The sequence below is a fragment of the Diadema setosum genome, chromosome 17 (genome assembly GCF_964275005.1).
Source record: "Diadema setosum chromosome 17, eeDiaSeto1, whole genome shotgun sequence".
NCBI lineage: Eukaryota > Metazoa > Echinodermata > Echinoidea > Diadematoida > Diadematidae > Diadema > Diadema setosum.
In genome coordinates, this window is record NC_092701.1 from 36451604 (window position 1) to 36477030 (window position 25427).

General features: G+C 36.4%; 2 protein-coding genes across 2 annotated transcripts in view; both read right to left on the reverse strand.

Moving 5' to 3' along the window:
• Window positions 1–25427, reverse strand: part of LOC140241262 (V-type proton ATPase 116 kDa subunit a 1-like) — a 76678-nt gene that overhangs the window by 26243 nt on the left and 25008 nt on the right. The window lies entirely within an intron of this gene.
• Window positions 1598–25354, reverse strand: LOC140241261 (uncharacterized). The gene is made up of 18 exons (XM_072321009.1): window positions 24930–25354; window positions 24212–24265; window positions 23693–23749; window positions 21761–21808; window positions 21447–21482; window positions 19338–19394; window positions 18891–18929; window positions 18271–18327; window positions 17190–17294; window positions 16462–16756; window positions 15466–15742; window positions 14576–14812; window positions 13155–13231; window positions 12668–12775; window positions 10012–10220; window positions 9448–9516; window positions 7965–8060; window positions 1598–5244 (listed from the first exon to the last, which is right to left on the reverse strand). Exons 1-18 carry the CDS (start codon window positions 24944–24946, stop codon window positions 4995–4997), a joined length of 2088 nt encoding a protein of 695 aa, XP_072177110.1. The 5' UTR covers window positions 24947–25354; the 3' UTR covers window positions 1598–4994.

Genomic DNA, 25427 nt, shown 5'->3' on the forward strand with positions numbered 1-25427 from the left:
AATTGTATGACTTTTTACTGAAAGACAACTTCGATAGTTCGAAAATTCTTTGATCAGCCAAAAAACAACAAACAATGTGGGTAAACCTGCAGCAATAAAAAGTGATACGATGTACCTGCTGTTACTTCAAGCGTAACGCAACAAATTGAATGTTGTGCCCCTTTCCCATCATTATGTTTAGCCTCAAGACATTCCGTCGACGAGTACGTGTACAGGGGATGCGGCCTCGAAGCCGGGCTCAAAGAGGGGCTCAAAGAAGGGCTCAAAGCCAGATTCAAAGTCAGGCTCGAAACGAGGCTCGAAGACAGGCTCGAAACAAGGCTCGAAGAAAGGCTCGAAGAAAGGCTCGAAACAAGGCTCGAAACAAGGCTCGAAGAAAGGCTCGAAACAAGGCTCGAAGAAAGGCTCGAAACAAGGCTCGAAGAAAGGCTCTAAGCGAGGCTCTAAGCAAGACTCGAAGCGAGGCTCGAAGCGAGCAGCAACGGAGGAAGCTGGAGGCGGTCCACGTAAAAGGACGCGACCAACTGCCCGGGAGGGAGGCATCTTAGGGCGGCAACTGCAAACACACGTCGCAGAACGCCGTGAAGAGCGACTGGAGGAGCTTCGGGTGAGAGCGCTACACACTGTAGATGTTTTTCTCAGAGTTTGCAATCTGGATTTATTGTTATCCTGACACACATACTAATTTGAAGCAAGCTTACATCACTAAACTTCTCGTTTTGTTCTCAAATATGTTTCCTTTTTCCTGTTTTTTTTTTTTCTGTTTACACATGAAATGCAGTATTCATCTCCATGTAAAATAGGTATAATAAACAGATGAAGAGAAGTGAAATAATTTTGAAATCATTCTTTGTACTATACAAGGTGTAGATTTCTAAAGCCAGGAAATGTACTCTACGGCCTCAAACTGCTACAAAATTCTACTTGTTTGTAGTTATCAATATCTATCTGTTCTTATACCTTCTCATATCCACCAACTGTACAGTCTTCAAATTGTGTACATGCTACAAGTTGTAAGCAGTTGTGCAAACGTGTTATGGGAAATAATTGCATGACTGAATTTTTATGAATCTTATCTTGTAAGAAACAGTCTAGAAGTAATTAGCATACTTATGCAGCCTTCTACATGGAAAACAAATACATGTACAGTGTGTGTGTATGGTACATGTAGGTGTATTTGAGCTAGCATTGCTTCCTTTACTTCTGCAGGAGCTCATTCTCGGTATGGATCTTCAGGAAGTCCAGCAGCTACTTCTGAGTGTAGCTGAGAGGCACAGTGGTATGCTGCTGGACCTCTTGAAAGCTCCTCCTCAGCCTGACCCAGAGCCAGACAACCAGTCGCCTGCATGGTGCATATGCCATCACTGTCGACCCATGCCCAGGGACATTGAAATGGTGTGTTGTGGGCTACCACCTAACAAGTGTATTTCCAGAAGTGAGGTGAGTCATAAATTAATACAAGTATCTGGGATTTCTACACAAGAAGTTATCTCCCAACAGCACAAGATTACAATACAATTGATTGTTTTGATGAAAAATCACATATATGTACACTTTTTATTCCAATGAACTTTTGATACTCTTTTTAATTCATAATATCAACCATCGACAAAGTAAAGCAATGACATGCACTGCTAATCAAAAAATAACTTCACCTTGTGCACCAATGTTTTCTGGCCATTAGCACATAATGTTTGATGCAAAATCAGGTCGAAATGTACTAAATTTTCTGATGAAAAATGCTTCATTGTAACTGAATGAAAATCTATGGGATTCACTTGTTTTTTCATATTCAAAGAAGTAATACAACGAGTGTACATCAACTAAGTACATGAACTGTTTGGAAAAATAAAGAACATTTTTGTATGCTTTAATACTGCGCAGTTCCTTCATCGATCAGCATGGGACTTTGTGTTGTACTATTTCTTTTTAAAGCACTTCATAAAACAGAATACGTAGTAGTTTATGGTTTTGCAGAAAGCAGAGAAATGTAAACATGCAATAGTAAACTACCATGTAGACGATTCACCTTTTCTCTGATGACACACTACACAAGGTGTGACTTTAGAAGAACCACTGTATTTCTTGGTGTACAAAATACCGAAGACATTACTGCCCAGTATTATATAATATTTGAAAAGTCATACCATCAACAGACATTTCATCCAGTAAAATTGCAACATAAAACTGAGCTAGTAGAAATGTACATTCTGCAACTTTCCACTCACATATGACAAACTAAAGCAAGGAAATAACAAAGAAAGATTAACACTACACAAACACTTGTTGCATTATCTATGAATTCTCAATCAATCAGACAAATATTGACAACATTGCAATCGCAGCAATGTTTCTAATCTTATCATGATCATCTCATCTTGTTGTTTTTCAGCACTTCCGAGCCATTTTAGATCCGTTTCTGCTCCACCTCATGCGCCGCCTCTGGAGGGACGTGCGCAACAGGGAGGATGACAATCAGGCTCCAGGGGCGGAACACAACCGCATGAGGTGGACAGCATACAGAGCCTATGTTTTATGGCAGCATGGCCACCTTGGCGCCAAAAACAGGGTAGTGATTCCCAGTTGCGTAGTGACGAAAACACGACAACGATACCCCGACCCAAACAGCCACTACATTGGATTTCTTGAGGCATTCTTGTGTAAGCATATGACCTTCCTTACTTGCATGAAATAATACAAATGGTACTCCAATATATTGACAATTTTAACATGATCTGGTGACTGTTTATATTTCATGGTTGTTGTAAAATTCCAATACTTTTGGTACCTGGTATTCTACGCAAAATATTCATGCATAGTGCATAAATAGTACATACATACTGTTGTAACTCTGGGCATCATTAGAGGTGCTGAGCTTCAGAAAAATATTTCTTACATTTTTACAATTTGCAACAGATCAATTAAAATCAATTGATTTTCTTCATGAATTATGGTACTAGATTAGATACACAATGCTCTAGCAAGAAAAAAAAAAAACAGTTGCCATTGGTGCAACATTACTTCCACTTACAAAACAATATATTTAAATGAAATTCCAGACTCTATTCACGTGTGTACCACAGCATAATAATACCTTCAGTACTCTACCATGTAGGAACCATGGAAGTACAATTGTAGTTTCTTACGTCCATTCAAATCACTGAAAGCAGGGTGCTACACAAGCTCTTGCCTATGGCCCTGGGGCAATGGTTTTGGAGAAAATGAGAAGTCAATGTTGGGCGTTTTGTCAACCTGTTGCAACAAAAACAGTTTGAGGCAAAATATTCATGAATTTGAATAATATGCTGCATGCTACGAGGATCAGAATCAACTCTGACTGCTAGGAGGCAGCTCATCGATCAATGGTCTACTGGATAAGATGGCTGTTTAGAGATATCGTAGCTTCGAATTCTATGTCGTTCTATTCTGTCCGTGATGGCTACAACTACAATACTTATCAATTTAGTGCTTATTTATTTTGATGTAGGGCAATGTTTCAGTCAGGTGCAATAACAAGTAAAATTAATGATCAAGCAAGTTTTGAGCAACAATTTGACAATCTAGATGCCTGACTAGGTAAACGGTGACAAGAAATGTCATTGTGTCAACTGGTATTACCCCAGTGCAGTGCATCGTTTCTCTCAATAGGTCTAGAGTATATGTCTTGGCAATGTGAAACAGCAGTTTCACAACACTGGCAACAAATTATGACAATGTACACTCCTGACTAGGCGAGTGGTAGCTAGAAATGCAACTACAGCTGTCTGTCAGCGGGTATGCCTCCACAATAAAACATGGTTTATCCCAGTAGGTTTGGAGTATGACTTGACAATGTGACACAACACCTAACTGGCAAAAACAACACAAATAAAAAAAGATAACATGTTTGCCACAAATAAGTTGAAGGCTTACTTTCCTTCAACTAGGTGTGAATAGGATGGATGGCTACATTGGTAAAGAGAGAAGTCATTGAGGTATCTGACCATTTTCACTTGATCATTGACCCTTGCCCTCTGATTGCATGACCTGCATTTCTTCAAATCACCTTCAACTAGGAACATCAATAGTCATTGCAATATTTTGAGGTTTCTTTGTCAATATGGGAAAATTGTGCCATTTCAACATTTTTCCTTTATCTTTGACCCCATGACCACAATCTTTCCTTACAGAATCAATGTGTTGGAATGCATATATATCTAAATTCATTACCGTCAGCAGATAAAACAGATCAATTTAAAAACAAACAACCCATGTGAAATGAAACAAAACAGAACAAAAAAAAAGTTTGAAACCTCTTTGTTCCAAAGTAAGACCTTATTTCTACTGCGCAGCTAGTTGATGACATGGAAAGTTTGAAGTCACTGTTGTTTGTTCGTTTTGCTCTTTTCCCTTTAATTGTTTTGTTCAGGTAATATTTTTGCTTCTCTGTATTGTCTTGAAATAGTTGAAATGCTTTGAACCTGTATCATGCTATTCATATATTGGTATTATAAGTTATAATTACTGTTTATCACTCAATTCATGCATTGAGTAATACCTGCTGTGGAGAAAAAAGGTTCATTATCAGCAATGAGTTGTAGAATTGTAGACCTTTGACTCCATGACCCCAACATTTCTAAGAGCATTACTATCAGACAGAATATGCCCCAGAACTTCCCATGGGAATCTTTATTTAGTAAAGGTTCAAGAAAATATACACACACTGCATAGATGTGGGAAATAGTGACCTTTTGAGGATTGGACCCTGATCCCGAGTATGAGCAACCAAAATTTGACAGGCACAACTCTGTCCATTCATACATACTGTACATTGTACAAATGCTAATTTTCACGTAGATACCTCAGATGGTTCTAAAGTTACTCTGTTCATAAAATCGATTATGAACGGAGAGATAGACAGACATATGGACAGAAGGACAAATTGGACGGACAACACAAAGTGTAATGCCTGTTGAAACTCTGTTATTGAGCATCCTGCTGACAGACAAGATTCTTCACGTAAACCGACTTTTTCTTTTCTGCAGGAGTTCTTCCATAGATGGTTGTGGATGCCTGGCAAGACTCTCCCTGATTTTCCGCGGATCTGTTGGGAGAGGATCTGCAGCACGGTGAACTGGCTTGCTGTCACTTAGTCTTCTCTGCAGAATTCGGGTCATGAGACCTGGAAGGTAGTTGTAATTCTTCGGAGCCCGAACTTTGAAGAGCACCCAGTCTCCAGCATGTTTTGACCATTTGGCCCTCACCCTTTTTGTTTTAATAAAAAACATAAACAAGTAGTAAGTTGACAAATGGTAGAGTTGTAGATGTAAATCCAAGCAGATTGGCATAGTATTTGACAATTACTTTTCTGTATGGTGTTGTTTTTTTCTTTATACTTCAGTTTTGAATGCAAAATGTTTTCTTCAACACCATTTTCCATTGCCAGTGCACAAAACAGAAAGTAAATCCAGACACCAACCATGTAAAATGTTCCATGAGTTTACCATGCTGATATCAAAGCTTGCTATTGAAAACATTTTTGAACTGCATTTCAGGTACATAACATAACCATTTAAACAAGCATACTGGCTATGTTTACAAAACTATAAGCAAACTTGTCTCCTTGAGGTATGATTTGTGACCACCCAGCATAAAAATCAACAGAAAATTGTAGATTAGGATTTTGTGTATTGGACCAAATTAGTCATTTTGGCAGACAGACTCAGATTGTCAATGTTTGTCCCATCTGTGACAGTAAATCTGCAGACAGAAATTAGGTGGCTTATAAAAATGATCAACACTGACAAATGAGCAGTGTTTTCTAGGTATTTTCTTTTGACAAATTCTTCTTTGGCTGTAATTCTGATTGCCAATTCTACACACAACATGTGAGTGACCATATACTTTTTTTCACGCTTATGAAACTGCTCATATAACTCTCTTTTATTTTAATCAATATTTGAATGGGTTCTAGAAAGTTTCTGGTTATTAACGAAAGCTATATATCATTTTAAAACATATGTTAAAATTCATTTTGGTTAACTTTTGTGAGTTGTGAGCCTATTTTCCAGAGAAAAGTGAAACAATAAAAGATGTCGCTGTCAGACTTGTTTTAAAAAGGACAGAACTGACTATAGAATGTGTTTACATTTTGTTTATTTATGATATAATCAAATTTTTTTGAGTTTCCTGTTTATGTGATGTCAGACCTGTGGATAACATAACCAAGTAGGTGTAAACCTGAGACACTGCAGAGCAAACCTTGTGGGATATTTAAATTGATGTCTCCATTTTTACACAGTGTCCATTTGATACAATCTGCAATGGATATTCCAACATATCATATTATCTTCGATACTTATACAGATACCAAATATCAAGATCTTTGATTTTAACACAATACGGCATGTGCACAGTGAGAGAGAGGATACTGTAATGATGGTGGGTTGATTTTCGGCTTCAACTGGGCTTTACCACAATACGACCAATTATAACATTTCAATAAGTGATAACTTTGCTTCACAGTTTCTATATACACTCTATGAGAATTCATGCATATGACGCTGGACTTATATCTTTATGTTTATGTACACCCTAAAGGCCAAATAATGAAATATCAATGATATTTTGTTTGTTTATCAAAAGAATAGCCTGATATTTACCAGAACATAAAATCATAGTCCCAGAATTTGATTAATCAATCTGCTTAAAATCATATTTAGGCTTGCAGTAGACGTATGCTATTCTTAATTGCCAACATTTGTAGCATACTCAAGTCTACCTATAACTATCACTGAAGGTGATTAATGCGACTGTACAGTACTGGTTGAGCTGACGATTCAGGTTCATCACTGTTTTTTTTTTTTTGGGGGGGGGACGATATAATGAGAAATATCTTACAAACTGTAAAAGAGCATGTCATTTCAAGAAGCATTCAACATTTGGTTGATAAAAATCGGCCTTTAAATGGCTGATATATATATAAAAAAGACAATTCCTAATAAAATTGCCATGCCACATCATTTTTTAGACATCTCAATTATATCAAAACTGATTTTCATCAAATGATGTTTTGAATCCCTTTGAATTGTATGCTCTTTAACAGTTCAAAGATGTTTCTGAATATCTCACAAAACATAAGCTGAATCCTAACCTCAGCCAGTACTGTACAGTCCCTTTAATACCCTCACTCCAGATGGTCGGCTTCTATGAAAAAATATTTAATCAGTGCCTGTGTGTATGTGAGTATGTGTATGCATGCATGCATGTAATTGTTTAATTTGTTTAATTTTTCAAATGTTCAATTGTTGAAGTAGTTCATTCCACAATAAATATGCAGGTACCATGGTAAGGCCTTGTCGGGTACGAACAGGGAGGGTGTCTTGCATAACTGAACAATAGTTGAGTATACATACCTAATTTGAAATAAATTGCTTAAATACTGAAGAAGCACTTCTCTCCACGATGTTTTGGGAAAATTGCAGATACTATAGCAAGGCTTCATGCTATAAACACACACACACACACACACACACACACACACACAAAAATGTCTTAAACATCTACATGTACACTTCAATGTCATCATGTACCCCCAAGTTACCCTTAAATTGCTTCAAAACTGTAGGAGGTTGTGATGCAAGATTTGCAACAGACCACCCATTCTACCACATGCCGATTCCTAAATACTATACCCCTTATACATTTCATGTTTTATGCAGGAGTGCAGTGTTCAATCTTATTTAGGGACTATCATTACCTTTTCAAATGAATATAAGAGTTTCAGTTGAATAACAAATTTTCTATTTACATTTCATACTTGACCTTTATACTTATGTTAACAGTAAACACATATAAATCTGATGATTGTTACACATGTTCTCATGTAGCAATACATCTTGGAAACAATATCAAAAATGTAAAAAAAGCAACATCATGGAATACACTGTAATACCCTTTAATTGTGGAAATACGAAGTAGCTTACTTTGGCGCTCCCTCCTTGTCAAGAGCCATAGGTCTGTCCTTGTGTTCTTGATAATCAATCATGGCCAACAGATTACGGGCTCTGTAAGCAGCGTACCTGCACATCAATGAAATGTTTAACATCTAAATGTTTTACACAAGTGTACTTACTCCTGGATATTTAGTGAGTGCTATTTTTTTTTTCCGCACAGCTGCCATCCACCTTCATGCAAACAAGCACAAAGAAGTGCATGAGCAGAAAATGATTAGGAGGTCATGACCCCTTGGGCAAATGTGCATGCCTCATGTTGATGTAGTGATATCTTGATATCAATTTTGATTCATATTAATATACCGGTAGTCAAATCAATATTCATAAACCCTAATCCCACAAGGTTTTTCTTGGGACTTGAAACCATCGGGGGCTTTTTGGCCCCCCTTCTTCGGATCTCTGTCGTGGATCGCGTGAGGTAGAGGTCAATGTCATCTAACAGATTATATAGTTATATTTTTCAAATTCTAATCCATGTATTTTATATTACTTGATTCATGCTAATTTATACAAGAATAATTGTTCGCCTAGAAGTCTAACACTACAGCTCCAAGACTTCTAATTTTTGGTAAACATATTTTTTTTTTTTCAATTTCCTCAACAATAATATTGAACAAAAATTTCGGCTTCATACTTTTTTAATGTATTGTAATGTGTATTGAATTTCTTATGTATTTCGCTTTGTTTTTTAGCGTCAAAATTTGCCGCAGAAACTTTATAGAACATTATCAAGCTAAAATAAATCATCAGCCATTGAAAGTAAATGTATCTATTTTTACATGAATTGATTGAAAAAACAAAATTTACATTGGATTTGTCCACAAAATCATGTTTTTGAGCAATTTTGGGGGTCAACAAATTTTTTTCAAAGGGGCGTGGCTTCAAAACGGTATGGCCGGGAGCAACAAATTTGGTCTCAAAGGTTCCGTGATACTTGAAAGAATAAAGTCCTAAAATGTGGTGGCAAGACCATTGCTCGTTGCGAAATAATCATGCGAAATGTCGGGGTTGGGGGCAAATTGCCCCCCCCCCCCCCCCTCCCCCCAAGTGGAAATAGGGTTAATTACATTGCTCCATAGTCTAATTTCATGAATAAATATACATCAAAACTTTACATAATGGCTATCATCAATAAATTGAGGATAATTCAACATATTTCCTCACACAGATTGTGGCCTGCAATTGAGAAAACTTTCATTTTGAATATTTCTCAGCATTGATTATGTGTCTAATTCTTCATAATCATTAACATGAAAATAATGACATACAACTGTAAAGCTAATTGAGCCAAATTTTGCTTTATTACGGAGAAATCAGTTTTAAGAGCTATAGAGTAGAGTTTTGTTACAAAGCATTTTTTTCATCTATCCAAAGATAAAACAACAACAAAACCAAAATAAAACATACAAACAAACATAAAACTCGTTTGTAAATGCTGGCAAATTATCCTTACCCAAAGGAGTACCTCTTCGCACAGTACATCAATATGTGGTTATGCAGTGATTCCAGTTCACCAGTGTGCCTGAAATGCACGAGAGGTAAAAAAACAAACAAACCAAAAGTCAAAAAATGCCAGATAAATTGACATTTCCTTGGCACTAAACAGCATTATGCTAATACTAGGTTATGCAGGAGGTACTTATCATTTTTATTTTTTACTCAGTACGACCATCTGAATCTCTTCTACAATTGCTGTTTTGTGCCAGATGCTGTCGTTGAGTGTGCCTTACAACTGAGACACATCATTTCATAAAGGTGAATAGAAAGAAAGCACACAACAACCTCTCTGTTTATTTACATATCTATGTACATGCACTTACTAACAATGGAACATAAATACAAGACGTGAAGGCATGCACAAATGTCTACATGAAAATGACAAAATACATGCAGGATAACTAAATATCTCAATGACTCTTCCCAGACCACCATCAAAAGAAGGGAAGCCATTGGAACTATGCATCATATTCGGTAGACTAAACGAAGGATGGCTATATTATGAAGAGGGAACATTTACCTGAAGTTCACAAACTTCACGAGGGTGTTGATGAACTTTTTGTCTAACACAATGCGAACAAGTGCATCGTGGGGTGGCGTCCCAGGTGACAGCCATTCCTGCCTCTCCGGCAAATCCCCGTGTTCACACCGTGGCTGGCCCCCGTATCCCCCTGTCAGCAACCATTCATGCGTGTTGCACACATGATGCACAATTCCTCTCCACTTGTTCTGGAAATCACATTATAAGACACACAAAAGAAGCTCTTACTTTATAAATGTAACCAAGAAAGTGCCAAGGACTTGTCGTATGTCCCAAAGCTACATTTTGTGTCTTCACATTACTGTGAACATGTAACGAGGTAAAAACATACATGTATGCAATTTAATTCAGACAAATTTCAATTAATCGAACTGATGCAGGGAGGAAAAAAATAGTTTCACAGTTACAAATAATTTCTAAATATGTTTTTTTTTTTTTTTTTTGGCAAAAAGTACCACTGGAAGATCATTATGTGGGGTTGCACCAGGGAGGTGCTAAAGAAGGAGAGACAACTACTGCAAATAATCGGGACTATAGCGCTCTTACATCAAGAAATACTTGCCCCTACTGGAATTCGCTCTCTTTAAATGTGATGTCTACAATGAATTTGTGTACCATCAATTAGAGCAGCAAATCAAAATGCAGTGTAAAACTGATAATTCTAACAGCAACAAGTTTAAAAGCAGGCTGGAACATGCTTTAGCGAAGTACTTTATTTGAAAGATCAAAATATACCGAATTAAATGGAAGAAACCTAACATGCAGAAATAAGTGCATTATAGACTAGAAATGTCGCTATGGCGACTGGTATGCCTCCGCCATAATGCATGATTCTTGTAATAGGTCTAGATAATACATGTGGACAATGTGTGATTACATTTTCACAAAATTGGCAACATATTAAAATGACAAGTTTGTCACAAATGTGTTGAATGTTCACCTTCCTTGACCTAGGTTTAATTGGATGAATAGGAGAGCATGTATTCAGGATTTAAGGACTTCATCTTGACTTTGACCCATTCATACGTTTATGCACTGAGTAATTTTTAAGGTATAGAGAAAAAGCGCAATTTCTGTATTGAAAAGTACATTGTTACCATCTGAAATTCATAAGATAATTACTATCAGTAAGAACATGCATAAATATGAAGTACGTTTCAAGATAACTTGAGAAATTTCCAAGATATGGAGGAAAAAGTTAGTTCAGCACTTTCGATCTTTGACGTTTTGACCTTCGAGGCAAAAACAAAAGACACAGAAAAAAACTTTCCAGTGAATCTCTATTAGGTTATACATGCATACATAAAGTGAAAAAAATAATAATCCTGCTGGCATTGCATAAACATGAGGGAAATAGTAAAAGTATGAAGTGTTGCCCTTGACATTTGACCCCTGACCTTTGACCCCATGAACCCTAAATTCTCTAGATAATCACTAACAGTCAGTACATGTATCATATATATACTATGCTCCATGAAGATACCTTGAACGATTTCAAAGGTACACAGAAAAAAGGTGAAGTTTTAATATCTTTACTTGACCTTCAGACCTTTTGACCTCATGACCCAAACTTTCACCAGAGAATCTTAATCGGGTAATACATGTATACACTAAGTTTCAAGCAATTATCCTCAGGCACTGCACAGATATGATGGAAATAGTGAAATTTTATGTATTTGACCTTGACCTTTGACCTTGAGCATGTGCATGCCCACCAAAAAGTTGGTAGGCACAACTTCAATCCCTAATACACATACATGCCAAGTTTCATCAGGATACCTCAAAATGTGCTGATAGTTACCTCGTCCACAAAACTCATTACGGACGGACAGAAGGGCGGACGGCCGACAACCCGAAAACATAATGCCTCCGGCACCACTTCGTGGCGGAGGCATAAAAAAATATTTGGTTTTAAAGAGGGCCTATCATTTCATTTCAATTTGCGCATTCCAAAGATACTAGAAATACATATTAATTATATTGAACTCTTTCTTGAAGTAGTCTACATCAATTCGCATATTTCATTTAAAATTTTAGGTTGAAATAAAGCTTGTAATTCAACAAAAGGTGAAATGCACTCTTCATCTCCAAACTTTGCCTTGCAACTAGAGCAGTGCAGCGCATGACTTCAAAGTGTAGTGGAATGAATGCTAGACATCCCATTGTAACGCCTTGAACCCATACATATGTTTGCATGAACTACGAAGAGTTGCCACCCCATCTCTGTAACATCTCCTTGCTTGCACATAAATATGATACATTGATGACATGATTCACAGCAAAGCTAATATATCAGCAGCGAACAAAGATTTATACACACAAAATTTAATGTCATGGTTACCTAAGATATCACTTGACCTAACTGAAAAAAAAAAGGAATAAAAGTTTAATTTCACCTTTTCCCTCTAAAAATTAACATTTTCAAGATCAAAATGGTGTTTGGCATTCAGTAGTGTAGTGAAAGATGAAATTAATCAAAAGGTAAGTATCACTGACTTTTGCAGACTATCGTCTTTAAAATGTACTGTAAATACATAATGTGAAGTCAAATACATGAATAGATAATAATACATGAAATAATGATAATTAATAAACTAATGATTAATAAATTCATAGATAAATATTCCATACATACAAAAAAGAGGTCAATGTCGCCGCCACATGTCTCTGCACAAAACCAGAAATGATTGGTGATGTGCTTCACCCAGTACTTCAAAGCTTGATTTCTCACAGTGCTAGATGCCTGATGAAAATAAAAGAAAGAAAAAAAAAAGGAACAAAAAATCACAAATATTTCAAATCTACAACTATAATGCAGAAACATGAATTTATACTTCAAAACTGATATCATAATAAGCATCACTGGTAGAAATTTGTGAACATAACTGGAAGACATACATTTGGATGGATCAAGACTACAATAAAAAAAGACTGTGTGCTAAGGAAAGATTTGGAAACACAAACAAACCATGTTATTCATCTTTCTTCTTTCAATTTTCAACTTTTCATGCAGCAATATACAGATAAATATACAGATTTTGAGGCCCGGCAATGCAGACTTCAATACCAAAATCTGTAACAGTGATTATACTAAACTGCCAAAAAAAATGTTGATCAGATACCTTGGCCACTTTCTTCCCGATGTTTTTGGCCCCGTGCCAAACATCCCAGCTGTGAAGGATCTCTGGGTATTCCCTCTCTGTCAAGAAAAAAAGGTGAGATGAAAACAACAATTGAAATCTGTGAAGTCTTGTGATAGAATTGTCCTGCTGATCAACTGTGTCTTTTTTCTACGGACACAAATGTGCAGAACATTATTACATTACAAGGCAAACACTGGGACACAAAGTCGGATGCATGCAACATCCAGGCAGAATCCACTTTTCAACCTGTAAATTAATTTTCTTCCTTCAATTACATGTAAAGTAATAACTTTTGCTCCAAAATTGATTTCTAATGTAAAATGCAGTCAAAGGCATCACATACATCATGTTTGTCTTTTCCCCTCATTCTACATTACTTGGGGGGGGGGGGGGGGGTCAATGAATTCTGCAACCATTCCGGCGCAAAATGTTTTTGACCGCGCCGTTCACTGACTTTTTACTTTCAAGTTTCGCGCAACTTTTGAGACCAAATTTGTTGCGCCCAGGCATACCGTTCCGAAGCCACACCCCTTTAAAAAATTTTCGTCAACCCCAAACTTGCTCGAAAACGTGATTTTGTATACAAAGTCAATACAAATTGTTTTTTCAATTAATTCATATAAAGATTCATGTTTTAATTCTAATGGCTGAAATCAATTTATTTTAGAATAATTATGCTTCAAAAAATGTGTGTGACATTTTCTGCTGAAAAAATAACACAAATAAAAGTTTTTAAAAACAAAGAAATACATTAAAAACTTGACAAAACAATAAAAAACGTAAGAAATTAATTATGATACTGAAATTCTTTTTCTCACAAAGTTTGGAATGTCACTAAAAATATTTACCCCAAAAATCAGCATTCCATAAGCTTTTATAAGCCAATTACAGACGAAATTAGTTTTTTTGCATATATTTGCATAAATTAATTGATTTAAAATAAAAAATGCACATTTTTTTGAAAATTTAACTAAGCAGTCTTGTAGATTACATCTGGCTTTATGTTCATGCAAAATTTTGCGGCGATCACGGATTCAACGGCCGAGATCTGAAGGCCCCCCCCCCCCCCCCAGGAATTCAAGCTCGCTAAATAGCCCAGGTAAGTTAAAGACTTTCATAACCAAAACACACAAACATAAAATAATTGGCTATGTACATCATCTTTTCAAGTCCCATTCTCATGTATTGTATTGATTAAATTAACATTGCACAAATTTATTTTTCTCTAAGTCAAAGCTATTTCTCCACTCCAATCAACTTACAACTAGGCAGGGTTGACTGTATGCAAATATGCACTATCTATGCATTCCATGTTGTAACATTTAAATAAGGTAATGCAAGGCTGCTTCTGAAAACTTCAAAAGCCAGCTTTACTTCATTTTTAAACAGAATATGCTTACTAAGCAGTGCTGTGATCACTGGATGGGCGTCAGTGATCACTTCTGCGATCTTCACGCCCTTGCCGGATACTGTTTCGATTGCTCGAACAAGGGCCAGAGTTTCCATGTTGGGGGATTTATCCCCTGTTTCCCGTTTATCCACAAACTGGACATCTAGGATGCTTTTCGTAGAATGGTCGAGAGTAGTGTAAGTGCAGTACTGGGCACTGAATCCCGGCGAGTCATTCCTCGCATCACCTGCAGTCAAAAGAGTATATTAAGCAAAGAAGGTCTTGAGGTTTAGCTGGACTGTGTGAGATATTTGAATTTTGCTGTTAAACTTTGCCAGGTGCCTTTTCATAGTATTCACTAAAGCGACCTAAACCTACATGCATGTTTATATTTCAAGGGCCTCATATACAAGGAAGTGAAATAAAGATTATATTTCATTTACCAGTGTTACACATGCAAAAACACTATTGAAAACAAACTAGAAATGTCACTAAAGTGGCTAATATGCCTCAGCTATACTACATGGCTCTCCTACCGGGTCAACAGATAATGTGAGACAACAGTTTCACATGAATGGCAGAAAAATTTAAAAATTACAAAAATTACAAAAATGACACCAGGCATGATTGAAAGTTTAACATAACCACAAATGTATGAAGTGCTTTTATTCCTTTAACCAGTTTTCATTGTGGATGGTTAAATTGTTCTGAGAGCAAGTACATGCTCTTGGGCTCGGAGCCTTTTTCTCTCCACCTTTGACCCATTTTATTATGACACACATACTGGCTTATGTTACTTTATCAACATCGATGTGAATCAGTTCACATAAAAGCTATCATCTGATAATTGAAAAGCATTTGTGAAAAGTGCACCAGCAATAACATCATGCATATCCTTACCGCACACCACAACTTCCTGGCCTTGCACATCATGAATATTCTTCTGCAACATCCCCCCAAAAGTGGACTCAACTTCAGGGCATATGTAGTGATGCTGGATGGCATAGAACACTCTTCGGCTAAGGATGTGCCATCCCAGGATGTCGGCCATGAATTTAACTTTCTGGTAGTTATTTCCAGAAAGCAGGATGGCAGCCCCCAACTTCAGGTCTCCGACGTGAGTTCTATTTAATGTCTCTTGTAGACAATATTTGTCGATGTGGCCATGTCTACAAGCCTGCATCAAGTAGAATTAAAGACCAAACATTTATTCACACACACAGTATCAAAAAAATATAAATATTTTTTTTTCTTTTGCTATTCTCATATATAGACATTAAATGTGTTTAAGGATACTATAATGCCAACAGTAAAATCTGTCTACAATTGCCACCAAAGGAAGTCAACGTGGTGTTAGACAGTCTGATGCTTTAGAATAGTTCTCCAATATCTATTTGTGTGTGAGTGTGTGTCTGTGTCTGTATATCACATACATGAACATACTTATCATTTTTACATATATGAATAATTATCACCTATCTGCAATTTTTAAAAGGCAACCAACTGCACAATTTATTCCCGGAAGTGACAAAGGTCATTACCCCCATTTTCTTTATTGTTTTGCAATATGCATTCATTTAATGCACATTATGACAACATTCCTTCAGTGCTCATATACAAATGTGGTAGCATATACACTGATAAATTCTTTGCAAATGCCTGACATGGCTAAAATGAAGGGATTTCACCATATGACCACAGCACACTGATACCTTCAATATTTATCTAGGGTGTTGATCTTGATGTACAGTCTGGTCTTGACACTACGTGATATCATAGTTTTTTTATGAAGCCCTTTTTTAAAAATGTGTCAAGAGAAGGTGCTGTTAGGTTGAACTTTAAACTAATAAAAGTACTTGTATAAAAAAAAATGAGTTTTTGTTTTGCACAATATACCCATTCGATATGACCCGATGTGCCGACAGGATGAACTGTGACATCTGTTCTGCCACCGCAGACTTTGCACGCTGGCCTTGCTGCAGCTGCCAGCTCTTTGATGATGGAGGCTGTCACCAAGTACATCTGACATTGCTGCGCTTCCTCAGCGGAATCCAACTTTTTGTGCATTCCAGATCTTGTTGCCTCCGCTTCTTTTTCCTCCTCTTCCTCATCTTCCTCATCTTCTCCCCCATCATCTGCATCGCCAAAGACTTCTTCCACAATGCCCATGCAGTCTGCTTGGGCTGGTGGTCTAGTAGAATGATGTGAAAGCCAAATATACCAATTCTCATGATAACATCCATTCTTAATAAAGTGAGTATTCTGCAATCTCCAATTATCAACACAAGACACTTTAATACATACTGCATGCTGTTAAACAGTCGATTATAACACTTTGTAACATTTGAACTGTTTTATGAAGACATGTCTTGGTTTATGATGAAAAAGCAACCTTGCATCTTTGCTTGTAAGATGAACATCCACTTGCTGAATATTGTCCACTGTAAACTGTCCCTACAGTTTGTGCATTACACCTTGAGTGATGTGCACCAAAAGTAGGGTTTATAATGGCTAAATACATCTTCAGTGTTTACACAGACAGACATATAAAACTGGCAGATGAACACACAACTTCTGAATAAGACTTATGTGAGCTATTAGAGAAATATTTGAAATAGAATTACATGTCATGAAAGTCTTCTGGAAGCCATGAAGATGTGCTGTCATGGTCCGAGATCTGTTCTTGGGGATATAAGTAGTCCCCAATTTCCAGTGCTTCCACACTTATGCTATGAAAAAAAGAGAAAAAAATAAATAGTTGATTCCGCATATAGTATGGTAAATTTCAAATCAATTCAAACTTTTAGTCAACTTACAAAACCACTTGCAATAATTGACTTGACTTGACTCTGTATCACAAAATATCACAAATACTTTCATGCACCAATTTATTAGATCATGCCAGGGCTTGCCTCTTTTGTTGTTTGTTTTTCAAGTGGCCTGCCAGGACATCTGAGAAGAAATTTCAGGTTGACAAATGGATTTTGAGGCCAGGAATGAGACTGAATATGTCAAATCAGCAAATTAAAGTTTATTATGTGCATAAACATAGTCGTCTTCAAATATGTAATAAGGCCTGTTCGATTAATGATGTAATACATTGTATGGTGGTACATTGTTCATTGCATGAAATTTCAAGGGGAGGTATCCTTTTTTAAAAGTGTTTCTGAACATAACAGGAAAAAAATAAACAAATTCCAATCTAAAAATAAATATGATAATAACAAGTCTAACATTTTGTGAGATCATAAGACCACCTTCCATTTGTCTCCTGACCCTACATAAATTTCCACATTTTTTTTTTTTGGTTGTTGTTGTTGTTAAAGAAATATGTGTCTATTGAGAATGGAATATACTTTGTTCAAGAAGTGGTATGCAAAGAATTATCCAGGTTACCATATAACGGAAAGGGCATTCATGTTCTTGTGCAATCTATTACAAATATACTTGAGGAAGAATGGACATTTCTTTGGGCTCTTTTTTTTTTTTTTTTGCTAAAACAGAAACAAAAACTGAAAACAAAAATAGGTGAGCTCGAGTGTGACATTTAACTGGATTGTCACTTTGTGTTTGGATGATTAAAGATGAATTAGTCCAAATAAAAATCAGAGTACGAGCTTCCGCCTTCAATGGTAAAAATGTGCCATCAAACAAAGAAGGAAAAATAAAGAACGATACATTCAAACAGTACATCCAAAACCTTACTTGGCTTGTTCTTGAGCTTCCTTTCCAGTTGATTGTGTTAAATCACGGTTCTCTGAGCTGATAGTGTAAACGATGTAATGAAGAGAGAGAAATTAAAAGATATCACAAAATAACAGGTGATTTAAACTGAGAACATGTTTGAATGCGTCGATAGTGAATAAATCAATGGCTTGAAGAGATCAAGGAGATCAGTCAAAACGGCAAAATTACAAAATTTAATTGTATTTGAATTCATTATGTGTATTATCTCATCTATGTCACAGATGAAATGTCACAGTATACAAATAATGACTGCTATGAGGGGCACAGTTAAAATCATGGGCCCCAAGTGACGTGAAAACCGTAACCCTGCCTGAAGCGAAGCTGAGGTACATATACTAGGTACTAGTAGACAGCAATTAAACAACTGAACAAACTTAAATTCTCAAACAATATAAAATACTGATGATAACACTACTGGTATTTGAAGAAATACTTTTCAAATGATTGCAAAAGTAGTCACCAGCAAGGTCACTTCATTGGAGAACAAGTATTTTTGAAATCAACATGTGAAGGCACTTTCATTCAGTGTAAACATAGCCGTTACGGTGATGTCTGCAACATAAAATAGATGTACATACCCAATGTCAGGTTCCAATGACTGTGTTGGTGGTGTCGTGCTGCTCACAAAAAAAAAGACAAAAGGGCGGGTAAGTTGTAGGTACCTGGCTGAAATGACTGAATGTACTAAGCTTATTGGATGTAATTAACATTCAGTTACTAGTATCATATGTTATTATTATACTATCTTCCACAAGAGGACTACATTGCGAGGCAGTTATGTTGCTATGGATGCTAGATTATACCATTATTTAGTCTAAACTGTGGGTACCATACCAAAAGCACTGAAATTATACCATAATATAAAATTATATAATTCTTTCAAGAACTTCTTGTTGAAATGTTTGAGACTGGTGTCGCATTTTCACATTTATTATGTCCATTTTCTTTTTGTTATAAATATGATTTGTATAAATACAACCGTAAGTGTGCAGTGACAAGTGTAAATTTTGACTACCTGTACTTACCTATTTGCAGTCTCGGGTTCAATGTCCATGCCAGTCAATTCCTCCACTCCAGACATGCTACAACCACAATTAGATCATAATTAGAGTAATGCCATAGTTATGGGTGATGGGGAAGATGACATATATATGTTACATTAAAATACTAATTCATTGGAAGAAGTAAGAAATAAACAATGGTATGCCTCCGTCATAATAATTAATTCTCCCAAACAGTGTATACAGTTGCAGTACAATGTCTTCACAATGTGTGACGACAGTTTCACATAGCTGGCAAAATAATGAAATGGCAGGTTTGTCAGAAATGTCTTGAATGTTCACTTTCCTTGAACTAGGTTTGCTATAATTTTCTTAGAATGCATGTACACTCCTATTTGTATTTGGGGAATTGAGGATTTTTACTTGACTTTTGACTGACCCTTATATAGAGTTTATGCACCAAGTAATTTCTAAGGCATGATGAAAAAGTATACTTACATTACAAAATAAATATTGAAATTTTGAGGAGTTGACCTTGACCTTTGACCCCCTGATTATTGACCCATGACCCCTAAATTCCATAGATAATACCTACCAGTCAGTGCATGCATGTGTACCACGTTCAATGAAGACACATTGAACCATTAGCAAGAAAAGTGAAATATTAACATTTTCACCTGACCTGACCTGACCTTTGACCTTATGACAGGAAACTCTCTGGAGAATCTTTACACAGTAGTACACTTGTACATGTCTACACTACGTTTCAAGAATATACCTTTGGGCATTGCATACAGTGTAGATATGGAGAAACAGCACCAAAATCGACCTGAAGCAGTAAGTTCAAAGATGTGTGATTGTTACATGTGTCTGATTGATGATGATATCAGCTACATCTGCGATGTAGATTTGGAACACACCAAAGCTCACACATGTTCCCTATTACAAATCTGATTTCCATGCAAAATACTATATAAGCTGTTATTTTCGTGAATCTCAGGTGGACTGCAAATTTAACAACATGCAAAAATGTCACCATACGCTAAGGTAGTACAAGATTTGTAGTGCGCATTTTGTAGGCCTCTGTGAAAGTTTGCGAAATCATTTTTGTGAATATGGCCATAGGGTTCCTTTGCTCTTTGTATCAGTCAAATCCTTGTTTGCAGAAAGAAATACTGTATAAGCTGTTATTTTTGCAAGGATTTCATTTTCGCGATTTTCGCAAATCACAGTTGGATCACAGATTTAACAACATGCAAATATGTCACCAGAAGCTGGAGGAATAGTAATTTTAAACAACATTTTTAGCATTTGACCTTGACCTTTTGACCTCTGCCATTTTCACTAAAAAATACTTAACTAATTGCCCCATCATACTTTATACTTGGACCAAGTTTGGTAAAATTCCATTGAAACATTACTCAAGTTATCGCATAAATGAATGGGGACGGACAACCCAAAAACAAAATGCCTCCGGCACCACTTTTAGTGGAGGTAGAAAAATAAATCCTATGGCCAACAGTTCCTTTCTAAAAACTGCAACATCGAAATTGGAAAGTATGTCAAGTTAAAAGAAAAGAAAGGGGAAGAAAATGAGACGATAATGAGTATCTGTTCATGAAAATGATAAATATGCTCTAAAAGTGCACTGCTGTTATAACGGACACAATCACGACGACATTCTGGTTACAACAAAGTAACTCCAGGTCGCAAAATTATCAGCTCTTTGTTCCTTACTGTTCATTTGTCCGCTTATAACAAAATTTCAATATAATGAAAGAAAAAATTTGGTACCAAGGACTTTGTTATAACAGGAGTCCACTGTACGTGGTTATGTGTGTGCATGATGCGTTTTTATCTATTCATTCATTTATTCCATTTCATTTTCACAAAAGTCTCCAATTTGTTTATCATCCTGATTATTCAAATTCAGAAATTCACTTTGCTCTATTTCAAACAAAAAAGGAGCTGTATTTTCATTTATGTTGGTATTTTCACATATGTACATCTTAGCAGCCTGTTATCAAGTATTTGATAAAAACCTGACATTGATGACAAAGAATTATTCAAATTTTTTACAATGTGTTCCATGCACTAATGATATGACAATATATTAAAAAGAAAATACATTACCTGTCCCAGTCTGGCTCTTCAGTGTCAGGTAGTTTACTAGAGTGGGGGAAAGGGGAAAAAATAAACCCTCAACATACATGTACCATACATACATTGCCATAGATCTGTAGCATCAACAAATTTTTCAAATGTCAGTAATATGAATGTAGAAGAACATGTAGCACAGTAAATGCCCAACCATCATTGCAAATTACATCAGGAGCAGGTATCGAAAGAACAAAACAAAGAAAATGATGTACCGTATTGCAAACTGGCCTAACTGAACACCTTATGGCATGATAATACACAGCAATCTTTTCTATAAAGGCACTTACCTGAAACGCTTGATGCCGGGCACGAAGGGAGAACTGAAAAAGGGCAAGCTGTTAATGGAAACAAAATAGAACATACATGGGAAATTACTGACTTCAGCCATATGAAATGTTTGTCACAAGAAATTCATGTTTGCAAACTACACATATCAAATCAAAATAATATTGAAAAAAAAAAAAACTCTCTGACAGGAACAGAATATCCATACTCGTGGCATGATTAAAACTGCAGTTATTCACAGATCTGAATACCATGCACTTCACAAAATGTACTATGAGCCTTTTGCCCCTTCTTCCAAGTCTACAGCTCTCAGAGCGCCCTCCCCCCCCCCCCCCACTCCCCCTTCAAAGCTACGGAACCACTAAACCCTACCACAGATTGCATTTAAAGGAGGGAAATGCAAACCCATTGCTACCTAAGTGTGATTTCATATTGGGCATACCAGAGTACTGTTTAGAATTAAAATTGCTACCCATGTATTCAATCTACAAATACACTTTGCATGCAGACAAGTCATGTGTTTCCATGATAACAAGAATTGTACATCACCAAAATTGACCTGAAACAGTAAGTTGAATGATGTGTGATTGTTACATGGGTCTGACTCATGAGATTACCATCTACATCTGTGATGCAGACTTGACACACAATAAAGCTCACACATGTTCCCTATTACAAATCTGATTTCCATTCTAAATACTGAGCTGTTATTTTTTGCAAGGGTTGAATTTTCGCGAATCTCAGGTGGACTGCAAATTTAATAAAACGCAAAAATGACACCATAGTAGTGCGTATTTGTGGGCCTCTGTGCCAATTTGCAAAAACATCTTGTGAAAATGTCTGTGACCTCCTCATTTGCGAAAATATCTGTACGCGAAAGAAAAAGTATATACATAATAAGAAATGTTCTGATTTACGTTCTTGATGACATAATTTTCTCCAGCATAAGTCTGATTTATTGGTGACATGACTGAAAGAATTATCAGTAATGTGTCAATTACCCCACATGAAACCAGTGAGGTAGCAAACATACCACAAATCATTATTATTATCAATTCAGCCAAATGAAAATGGCAATAACAGTAACATACAATTTTGTACAGTACAACATGCAATCACACAAAATGACAAAATTGACATGCAACACAGGGAACAAGGAAAAAGTACATGGGCTAGGGCTCACAAAAGTAATTATTCTACTGTTGCCCTTCTAAAATCCATGTGAGCCTTCACGTTTACGGGGGCAAAAACTGTTTCTTCCCCAAGTGTGAATTTTCAAATCCATACAAACAATACACACACAAACACACGTAAACACAAATTCACTTGAAAAGAGGCTAATCAATCTATACCTTTCAAGGCATTTTTTGCACATGGAAAAGAGACAAATGGTATCATGTATTCAAGGACAGGCCTTTATCTGGAAATAAATTGTGCTGCTGCATTACTCACACAACACATAACTGTCTGCAACGTTCCATAGGCTCATGTTTACAGAGGTGGTTTAAATTTAAACTGTGGCTAGAAATGCAAATTTCTTTTGCATAAATATGATTTACAGATTGTATGTGCCAACAGACATCCAGCTGTTGATATGCACATAAAATAGGTCAAAAGTTAATCATTTTTGTGAAGATGGCCCTATGGTTCCTTTGCTCTTTGTTTCAGTCAAAATCTTGTTTGCAGAAAGAAATACTGTATAAGCTGTTATTTTTGGAAGGGTTTCATTTTCAAGATTTTCGCGAATCACAGTTGGATCACGGATTTAACAACATGCAAAAATGTCGCCAGAAGCTAGAGTAATAGTATTTTTAAATTGCCGTAGGTAGCAATTCGCGAAACAACATCTCGCAAAAAAGTATGTGACCTCCCAAAAAAATCTGTACGCGAAAATTACAACATATTCAGTAATGGAGTTGAACATGCAAACCCACCTCTTGGCAGATGATGGAGTGCCCTTAGCTCCTTTTGGAGTAGATGTCTGAGGATACCTGCAAGAAACATGTTTGCAATTTCAAGACCTTTTCAGAAAGGCAAGGAGCTTCATTGAATGATGGTGAGAATATCCACAAACACTCTGCATGACCCCATTTTGTGCGAGTTTACTCTTCATGAATTGTAGGAATCAATGTTTGACAAGTTAAAGGAAAAATCCAGTCCAATTATAAGTTAGTCTGATTAAAAAAAAAAAAGTTTCATCTTACAAGATCAATGGTAAAAATTTTAACTGTAAGTGTAATCAGATGAAAAATCATGAAGTTATGACATTTTAAAGTTTGCAATTATGTGTGTGTGTGTGTTGGGGTGGGGAACATCAGGAAGTCTTGCAAATAGTATGTAAACAGAAGAAAAAGAGAAACATACAGTATCTGTAAGAGAAACTACATGTACAACAACTTGAAAAACACCTTTTAGCCTTTCTATATAACATGTGACAATGAAGTAGTGCTCACTTATTCTGGTACTGTGCCTCTCCTGGGCCTGGTGAGGATGACATTTGTTGGTATCTAAAATGAAAAGAAAAATAAGATGTGTCCTAATGGATCCATGACATTCTAAAAATGGCATAGTAAACTAGAAAAGCACTCAAAGAGCACAGACCTCTGCCAAAGCAGCAGCTAGTTTCCACCCACATGCATGCTTGCAATTTCCCATTATAGGGTCAACTGTTTGCATCATCAGCTTCCAGCCATATGGTGCATTGCCCGAGCACAGCACAAATAGTGCGCTCGTGTAAGTATTCATTGACTGTATACTGCAAGCCTTCAAATATCCATAAAAAGTCCTGCATCACAAGCAAAACTGAATCATCTGGTCTGTGTGTCATTATCCATTTTTCCTGAAAGCTTCATCTCAATCTATCCAAAATATTGTGAGTTATGCTCACACAGAAACAAACAAGCACTGAAGAAATATTACCTCTTTCTTTGCCGGGGAAATTAAAACAAAACAATTACAGTTATAGGTCTAAATGCAGATTCTCTGTGTAGAGTCCAGCTTACCTTGAAAGTTGAATGTCTTGTGTATGACAAGTCATGTCATGTGAATTCATGAGGACATTAGATTATAGCGTTACATAACCTCTGTAAATTTGATTTTTATAAAACTACAGCTAGGTCTAGATCTATTCTTATAAAAAGACCAGCTGCACGTTTTGTTACCATTACCTACCGTAGAGAATGTAGCATCACTCAACTTCTGAACTTTCTTGGATAGAAGGCACTATAAGACTATAAAGAGCAAGACGAGAAGCATACAAATTGTAGAGGCAGATGGACATTCCTATCTTCAGTTCAATCTACCATCATCCAGACTAGAAGTCCACAGAAATTAATTCTTTCCTTGTACAATCAAAGCATGGAAAGAAACTCACCCCTACGTAATCACATAAACTGATCCAGCAAGATTTAAACAGATCTTGCTCAATAAACATATATTTGTTTTAACGTCCATCTGTAGCTGCTCCGGTTCAAACCCAAGTGGAAGTACAATCTACTGTAGGCCTACGTAGTAGTTTATACGTTGCTATTTTTGTGAATGATGTCACAGACTTTTTCACCAAGTAACAGTGCTACACTCAACAGCGTAGCGCAGCAGGTACGGTACATTGGCCCAGTTGTCAATTTGTTGTCAGATTTACGTAGAATCCAAATGTAGAACCTCTAAAAA